Source organism: Corylus avellana, chromosome ca1 (genome assembly GCF_901000735.1).
Source record: "Corylus avellana chromosome ca1, CavTom2PMs-1.0".
NCBI classification, from domain to species: Eukaryota; Viridiplantae; Streptophyta; class Magnoliopsida; order Fagales; family Betulaceae; genus Corylus; species Corylus avellana.
The window spans coordinates 25,328,585-25,338,225 of NC_081541.1; the positions used below are offsets into that span (position 1 = coordinate 25,328,585).

The 9,641-nt window shown below is 33.3% G+C and overlaps 1 protein-coding gene across 1 annotated transcript in view; it reads left to right on the top strand.

Annotated features, from left to right (window-relative positions):
* The window catches only part of LOC132168096 (potassium channel AKT2/3-like), an 11,325-nt gene extending 2,487 nt beyond the window's left edge, over positions 1–8,838 (top strand). Inside the window, exons 3-11 of the mRNA XM_059579176.1 lie at positions 1,673–1,831; positions 2,107–2,164; positions 2,465–2,782; positions 3,603–3,842; positions 3,995–4,312; positions 4,602–4,832; positions 4,975–5,050; positions 6,145–6,696; positions 8,596–8,838. Coding sequence (XP_059435159.1) covers positions 1,673–1,831; positions 2,107–2,164; positions 2,465–2,782; positions 3,603–3,842; positions 3,995–4,312; positions 4,602–4,832; positions 4,975–5,050; positions 6,145–6,696; positions 8,596–8,726 — 2,083 coding nt within the window. The 3' untranslated portion in view covers positions 8,727–8,838. The remainder of the gene's footprint in view (positions 1–1,672; positions 1,832–2,106; positions 2,165–2,464; positions 2,783–3,602; positions 3,843–3,994; positions 4,313–4,601; positions 4,833–4,974; positions 5,051–6,144; positions 6,697–8,595) is intronic.
* Positions 8,839–9,641: the final 803 nt, after the last annotated feature.

The following is a 9,641-nucleotide window of genomic DNA, read 5'->3' on the forward strand; positions in this document are numbered from 1 at the left end:
CCTTGGGGGTGGCACGACCACCCTCAAGGCCAAATCTTAAAAAAAACAAAAAAAACAAAAAAATCATTTGGCCCTTGGGGGCCATGGGGGAGTAACCTGACCATGCAGGGGTGGTGAAGCCACCCCCATGCCATGGAGTGTTAGGGCCAAGGGCAAACAAAAAAAAAATTATTTGGCCCTTGGGGTGGTACAGGGCTACCGTTCTTGAAACCACCCAAATGAGGACCAGGTGGTGCAGGTGGCTTTGCTGAGGTGGGTGTTAGAGTACCCCCCAATGGAGGTGTGATACTCATTGGTTTTAATTATTTTTCTTTTTTTAATTATTTTTAATATATATATATATATATATATATATATATTATTTTTATTATTTTTTTAATTAATAGGACATGTGTCTCATTTATGACCTTAAGATTTCTATAGAGAGATCCTGACCATTAACTAGATATTCTCCAGTCCAAAATGGATTGGAGAGAATCCTGCTCCAGAAATAAGTATATGATTCGTGATGCAAATGAGTTTGACATGTTGAAAACTAAAATTAATTTCTTCGGCGCAGATTTTTACATTTTTTAGCTTGTTAGATGTAATGAACGGCCGGATTTAAAAATTTGAGAACCTTATATTTAAAACAAAATATGAGAGAATCTTAATCCACTAGTATCTTGTGCATCTATCATTTTTATTTTATTTTATTTTTTTATTAAATAAAAATAATCACAAAATATTTAAAATTACTTTTATTCTTATATTACGTCAAAATACTTTTTCAAACAATTTCTAAAAACTAATAATAAAACTAGTTCTGAATTTATAATGTTAAGAATAATATTTGATCTACCTGAGAAGCACATGGTCAAGTAAAAAACATGCTACTAATGTGAAAATATCATTTCTTTTAAGATAGATTAATAACAAGTTTACAAGTGAGCAAATTGCTAGTTTAGAAAAATATTTGATAAATAAAGCATCAGTCATATAAATTGCTACTTTTAAAAACTATAGGTGGACAAATGGTTTTGAAAATATTTTGCTAGTTTTCAAAATAATTACAAGTTCAATTGAGTTATTGATCGTAATCCGCAGGCTAGTGTGTCAAATTTATTTGGGAAAACTTCACGTAACCACTATGAACTTTCATTGTTTACACATTATTTTTCTTAAAGTTGAAAAATTCTCAATTTATTATATCAAACTTTAAAAACATTGCAATCTCACAATTTCTGTTAAAATTTAGGGTTAAATTAGACCGTCAAATGATGAAATGACCATTATACTCCTATAAATTTTATGAAATTGAAAAATTATCCTTAAATTATAATTATTATTTTTTTTTTAAAAAAAAAAAATTAAAAATTGCAATATAGGGGTATTTTGGAAATTTCTTACTCATCCATTAGGATTTAACATAAAATTCTAAGAGAATGGTGATATTGCAAATTTTTTTAAAGTTCATTACAGAAATTGAGAGTTTTTGAACTTTAGATAAGGGAGATATTACAAAAGTGATGAAAATTTAAAAGAGTTAGGTGACATTTTCCCAATTTATTTTTATTTTTATAACTATTTTGCCCTCGAGTAAGAGTCGGGCTAACATATATGGGCCTGTAAATTAGTGATCGAAGATGATTGGGATTAACGGAGTGATGGTGATGATGTTGTGATAATAAAGGTACCTGTCAACATGGTTCATTATGGATGTGGCATCAACAATCCCATTTGAAGCTCTAGGATACCTCTTCAAAGGCAAACGGGAAACGGGCCTCACTTACTCCCTCTTGGGCCTGCTCAGATTCTGGAGGGTTCGACGAGTCAAGCAACTCTTCACCAGGTTTTTCTTTTTTTTTCTCTCAATCGAGTAATGATATAAGAAGGACTAGAGTCCTCCAAAATGTGACATGTCTTATAAAATCACCATTGAATTTGAGATGATTATTATTGAATTTTGATCTATTAGTGATTTTAAATGACACATTATATTTGGAATGACTCTACGAGAACTCTAGTCCTCTTTATATCAGTACTCCCCCCACTCATATTACCCTCACAATCTGGAGACACATTCTAAACGTAACTCCTTCTGCCTTTCTCTTACTCATTTGCTAGGCTTGAGAAGGATATCAGGTTCAGCTATTTTTGTGTAAGGTGTGCTAGGCTATTAGCTGTAAGTAATACATGCTCCACCCGCTCCGCTCAAATTGAGATTTTCAGCAATTTGTTGCTTAGATTGATGTCAATTTGGATAGTAATTATGAGAGGTTTCATATGAGACTCACCTGACCAGCAACTAATCTGGACAGTGGGTCCCATATAGACAGTTTTCTTCTAAATTGGGTTGGAGAAGCTTTCTTTAACTCAGTCTATAAAAATAACATATATCATTTGAATATGTGAGATGTACATATGTTTTTATAGTAGGGACAAAGTTGTAACTAACATAAGGAATTGTAATCGGTGGGTGCAGGTGACGACGTTTACGGTGCATTGTGCCGGGTGCCTGTACTACTTGCTAGCAGACCGGAACCCACACCAAGGAAAGACATGGATTGGAGCTGTGATCCCTAATTTTAGAGAAACAAGCCTTTGGGTACGATACGTTTCAGCCATGTACTGGTCCATGACTACCATGACCACAGTTGGCTATGGAGATCTCCATGCAGTGAACACCACGGAAATGATCTTCATCATTTTCTTCATGCTTTTCAACCTTGGCCTAACGGCTTACTTGATCGGCAACATGACCAATTTAGTCGTTGAAGGAACTCGCCGTACTATGGAATTTGTAAGCACCCCTTTTTGCATCTCTTAAAAAATGCTATTTAGTAGACTGCTACACTATTATTATACAACTATAGAACGACGTGATAATAAAAATCAATCATTGATTTTTTAGAAAGTTTCAGAAAATTTCATTGAACTTCCACTCGTTTTAACACTATCCCCCAAAGTTAAAAAAAAAAAAACTTTCAATTAAGAGTATCAAACTTTTAATTTCTTTCAATTATCTCATTCGTTAAGATTTTCTGTTCATTTTTGTCATAATGCCCAAAATACCCCTGTTTTTTTATAATAAAAAAACTAAAAAGCATTTGCAAAGATTTTTTTTTTTTTTTTTTTGAATTTTTTAACTTTGGAGTGTATATACTTTCAAAAGGAGTGGAAGTTCAAGGAGGTTTTGTAAAGTTTTCCCTTGATTTTTCTTTTTACATGCCCTTACTGATCTAAATATTGATTTTCACTGCCACATCATTCACGTTGTATGTCAGTCGTACAACAACGTACTAAATAGCATTACTGCACATTTTCCAGTCCCATATATATATATATATACACAGAGAGAGAGAGAGAGAGAGAAATGCTAGGCTTACAGAAAAACTTTTACAAACTGATGTGGCATAATATGATTGGATATAAAATAAGTTCAAATTTTGAAAAACTTAATCATGTTATACCACATTAGTTTATAAAAGTTTTTCTGTAAAATTTGTTTATAAGCCTAACACTCCTCATATATATATATATATATATATATATATATATATAATCATTTTATGGATTTCTTATATTGAATTTGGTGGAATATATATATATATTGGATGCAGAGAAATAGCATTGAAGCAGCGTCAAATTTTGTATGCCGAAATAGGCTGCCTCCAAGGTTGAAACAACAAATACTGGCATACATGTGCTTGAGGTTTAAGGCTGAGAGCCTGAACCAGAACCAACTGATTGAACAACTGCCAAAGTCCATCTGCAAGAGCATTTGCCAGCATTTGTTTTTGCCTACCGTCAAGAATGTCTATCTTTTCAAGGGCTTTTCTGCAGAAGTTCTATTAATCTTGGTACGTACGCAAACTAAATATAATTTATAGCTTTTGAGACACGAATATCATTGGGAGTGAATCCCAATTTTGGTTGCCTTTTCTTGCCTTGATCTAACATATATATATATAAATACACACACACACACATGTGGTACATTGAAATTGACTAGGTTGCCAAGATGAAGGCAGAGTACATACCACCAAGAGAGGATGTTATAATGCAAAATGAAGCAGCCGATGATGTTTACATCATTGTCTCTGGTGAAGTTGAAATCATTGATTGTGAGGTGGAGAAAGAACAAGTTGTGGGAACTTTGCAATCTCTCGACATTTTTGGAGAAGTTGGTGCACTTTGTTGTAGGCCTCATGGCTTCACATATCGAACCAAAACTCTTTCACAGCTCTTGAGGCTCAAAACCACCTCTCTAATGGAATCAACTCAGACCCATCTTCAAGACTATGAGAAAATGCTCAAAAACTTCCTTCAGGTCCATATAGATTTTGTTGATTCTACGGAAACTTCACTTTTTTTTTAGGGAATTACTCCGAAACATAAGTGTTTTTACAATGTCAGTATCTCATGTACGTTTTAGTCCCTTTTAATTTCACGTCGTAGGTCAGAATTAAAAGGAGCTGAAACATGGGATGCTAACTTCGAGGTTATAATTGTAAAACCGCTTATATTTTTTGAGAGTAAGTGAAGATTTCCCCAAAAATGTACTTAAGTTTACTTTGACTAAGGAGTTAAGGCTTGTTATATGGTGTAAATTAATGCAGCATCACAAAAAGCTAAAGGATCTGCATATTGGAGATTTGATGGTGGAGAATGGGGAAGATGAAGAGAGGGATCCAAACATAGCTTCGAATGGGGAAGATGAAGAGAGGGATCCAAACATAGCTTCCAACTTGCTGAATGCTGCTGCTACAGGAAATGCTGCTTTTCTGGATGAGCTTCTCAAGGCCAGATTGGATCCTGATATTGGAGATTCCAAAGGAAGAACCCCATTGGTATTTTTTTTTTTTTTTTAATATGTTAATTGATTAAATTACCTATGACATGCATATGAGTGAAATTCATGTACATCATCATTGACAGATCAAATAATGTGATGATGATTACATTATTGTTGTTTGTGTTATGATGCTTCAGCACATAGCAGCATCAAAAGGGCATGAAGAGTGTGTTTCGGTACTGCTTAAGCATGGATGTAATGTACACTTACGAGGTAATACCCAATGCTCTACCCTTCCATTTATTACATAAATTTTTCTGCTTTAGAAATAAAATTGGGAGAAAGGGTTTTGCAATCATGACCTCAAATTATCAAAATTTGCAATGTAGGTATCATATTTTTCAGTCCCTTTTAATTTTACCCTACGGTTAGAGTTTAGAGTTAATTTAAACGGAAAATAGATGAAATTTCTCTTCTACTCCTGTAAAATTCATAAAATACATATTTACCCTTAATTATTATTTTTAAAATAATAATAAAAAACCTAATACAGTGTGGGTCTTGGCCATGGGTTAGTCTAGACTAGCGGTGGCAATTCGTGTTCACTTGTCAGGTTTAGGTTGTGTCGATACATGTATATATAAGACCATATAGGTCAACCCTAACCTGACCCATTTAGTTAAACGAGTCATCTCAACCCTAACCATCTAATTTTGTATCGAGTTCATGTCAAGTTTGCGAGTCATGTCAAAAATTGCTTGCAATATATTATGTCGCGTGTTGAGTTTGAGCAATGTCAAAGCATAAGTATAAAACGATATAGGTCAATCATAATCCAACCCATTTAATTAAACGGGTTAGACTCGTCGACCCAACCCTTTAATTTTGTATTGGGTTTGTGTACAGTTTGCGGGTTTGGTAAAAAATTGACTGCCCTAGTCTAAACCACATCACCAGAAATTGTTCTAAAAAATATATTATTTTGGGCATTTTGGCATTATACGTTATGATTTAATGGGGATGAAACTTGGGATACTGACATTACAAATTTTGATAATATGAGACTATAATTGCAAATCCTAAACACGCAATGAAGTAAGTGAAGCTTTTCCTAAAAATTAATTATGCTTTTCAGGTTCTTCAATTTGAATTAGGATCTTTTCAATTTCATTTGAACTAGAAAATATCCAGTTAGTTATAAAAAATTGATATTTTTGTCCCCTCAAAAAGTTAAAAGATATAAATATCCTTCTACTATTACTAACTCTGGATATTCTCCATTTCATTTGAAGTGGAGAGGATCATGCTCCCTTGAATTTACTTCAAACTATTTGGTTAATTATGATAATTAATGCCGTAAATGGCAGACATGAATCGCGACACTGCATTATGGAATAGTATATCATCAAAACACCATTCCATATTCCGGATCCTCTACAACGCCACCGCCCAATGCGATTCACACACCGCCGGCGATCTTCTCTGCACCGCCGCAGAAAGAGATGACACAACCGCGATGAAGGAATTACTGAAACAAGGACTAGATGTTGACTCCAAAGATCGCAATGGATTAACGGCAATCCAGATTGCCATGGCCAAAAACAACGTGGAGATGGTGAATCTTCTTGTGGGGAACGGTGCAGATGTTTCGAATGCAAAAACACACGAGTTTCCTACGGCAACTTTGAATGAAATCCTGCAAAGGAGAGAGGTTGGTCACCGGATTACAGTCCCCGATGCCGGAATAAATGGAGTGGTTTTGGCAAGGCATGAAGGAGAGCATCAATGTCCTGGACATGTTTGTCCGAGGGTGAGCATTTACAGAGGCAATCCAGTTGTGAGGAGAGAGGCTGGTTGCGTGGAAGCTGGGAGACTTATTAGGTTGCCAGCTTCCATGGAGGAGCTCAAGAATATTGCAGGTACTTTTTTTTTTTTTTTTTTCCTAATCTTATGTTCTCATGAATGATGCTCAAACATTATATTAAGAGGGCTAGAAACTACATTTTTATCCAAGAAATGATACATTCTAATAAATATCCCACAAGTTGCCCATATAAATGTGAGCCGGCAAAGAGCACATGGCCCATTTGCAATTTTTTAAAAATTTTAAATCAAAATATATATATATAAAAGAAGTTATATTGCATGGGGTGGCTTCGTGGTCTGGTGTGGCCGAAGCCACCCCTAGCCAAAACTGTGGTGGCCGGCCACTCCATATGGGGTGGCCGGCCACCCCTTGCAATATCCTTTTTTTTTTTTTTGGTTTTAATTTTGATTTAAAAATTTTTAAAAATTAAATAATAAAAAATTGCAAATGGACCATGTGTGTTTTGCCAGCTCAGATTTATATGGGCAACTTGTGAGATATTTATTAGAATGTATCATTTCTCTTTTTATCTTACAACTATCTCGCATTAAGGCATATGTGGCAATCCTAATCGACTCTTGAATTAGTTATTGTTAAATATATGAGATATACTATAGTGCAATAAAAAGATCATTTTTTGCCCATAAAAGTTGTAGGTAGCAAGATGCCACATGCCCTATCAGTGGGTGAGGCCACAGTAACTACGGATGTGGCTTGTGGCCTCTTACCACCTAAGACTTTTATAGGCAAAAAATGGACTTTTTATTGCATTATAGCATTTCTCTAAATATATATAGCGGAAACTTTACAAAATCCCCCCATGAATTTTTACCCGTTTTGAAATTACCTCCTCCGAAGTTCAAAAACACTCAATTTAGGATATCGAATTTTCAAGTTTTTGCAATGTCCTCCATTCGTTAGGATTTTTTTGTTAAATATTTTCAAAATTCCCAAAATAGCCTGATTTTTTTTTTTATAAAAAAAATTGCAAAGATTCATGTAAAGGTATTTTTTGCAAATTTCGTTAAATCAAAAACCAACGCCTAATCTATGCATTTTTTTATTTTCTATTAAAAAAAGGCTATTTTAGGAATTTCAAAAATATTTAACGGAAAATCTTAACAGAAGGGGAACATTGTAAAAAATTAAAAATTCGATACCCTAAATTTAGTGTTTTTGGACTTTAAGGGATATAATTTCAAAATAAGTGGAAGTTTAAGAGGTTAAGTGAAGTTTCTCCTACGTGGTTAGGACTGCCACATTAGCATTATGAGATAAAAATGTGGTATATAGGACATAGCATTTCTCTTACATTAATTCTACTCAAAGATGACTTGAATATACTTTTTTACTCATACACACACAATAACATATTCAATCAACATGGCATTCATTTCATTCCCAACCCGGAAAATCTTAACCCTACATTCAAACACTATTTATTAGAATATTAATTAAATGGTTAAATTTATTATCTCCTATTGGTTTAGGCTTAATGAATTGGGAAAAGCTACATACACAGATACACTCACACTTACACTTCTAATTAGTGTACACTCCCTGACATGGTAGTAAAAATCATCATTAGATCCAAAATCTAATAGTAATTTTTACTGCAACACTAAGGAGTATACACTTAAGAGTATGTGTAGCATCTCTCTTATAAATAAGTAGTTATTTAAGATAGTATGAGACCGGTGAACTGAGTTTGAATCTTATCTTTGTAATTCATCTTGCATTTAAATTAAAAATTTCACATATTTAAAATCACTTACTCATAAAAGTTTGAACCTGCACATAAAGGGGCCAATGTGTTAGAATATGAATGAAATGATTTAATTCATCATTTTTTATAACCTCAAACATTGCATATACTAACTATTTTTTTTCATTATTGAAGTAAAAAAGTTTCCAATTTGACCTTATTTGTTTGTTCTATGATTTTGAATAGGTCAAAAGTTTGGGTTTGATGCAAGAAATGCTACAGTAACAGATGAACAAGGATCACAAATTGATTCTATTGATGTCATTAGAGACAATGATAAACTTTTCATAGCTGAAGATCCAAATTCTGTAATGTAATAAAAAAAAAAACTGATACATTAATTAATTAGATTATGTGGGATTAGAAAATAGTTTGTCAAGTATTTTCTATCCCTCACTTCCAGAAGGAAAGTTCTTGCCTGAAAGAGAAGTGTATGTTTTTAGTAGGAATAAAAATGCTCACATATTCATACAAATATCTCTTGTTTTCCCTTTTCTTTAAGTTTTATTTTTTATTTTTATCTTGCACTAATCAGATTGCAATTTAGGAGTGTTGTCTAGGATTTCTCCTTAATGCTCTTCTTTATTTATTTTGATAATCCTTTCTGACTAATTTCAACATGTTTTTCATATGAAAAGTTTTAATCTATAGGTTCGAGCAAGAATAGATTACATAATGTTTATCTAATAGGGCTTAAAAAAGAAGATTATTTGCTCAGGAAAAAGAAGATGATAAAAAAGAACTGAAGCACCAAGCCAACTTGCTTCAACCTTCTTTAATTATTAGAATATTATTTAAATAATTAAATATTTTTATTTTTTATTAATTTAAGCTATTAAAACAATTAATTATTTAATACGGTATCGAAATTGTGACTTCGTCTCCGTATTTTTATGAGCCCCAAGCTCCCAAATTAACCTAGGCTCAAAACTAGGGTGGACAGATTAACTGTTTACCGCCTACCGACTGCGACAGAATCTACGTTAACCGCCTACCGTCAGAAGTCGGTCGGTAATCAGTTAAAAATTTTTATACCGACGTTGGTTTGGTTTGGTTATATAGTATAAGTATCTTTTTGTCGAATTAACCGATAAGTAACTAATAATAAATATTCTAGGACCAATTTATTAGTAGAAGTGTAGAGCATATATATGATGAACTTTTATTGTGTCAATTAATGGGCCCATTTAAAATTTGTTTGGTTCAATAAGATATTTTAGCCCATAAAACAA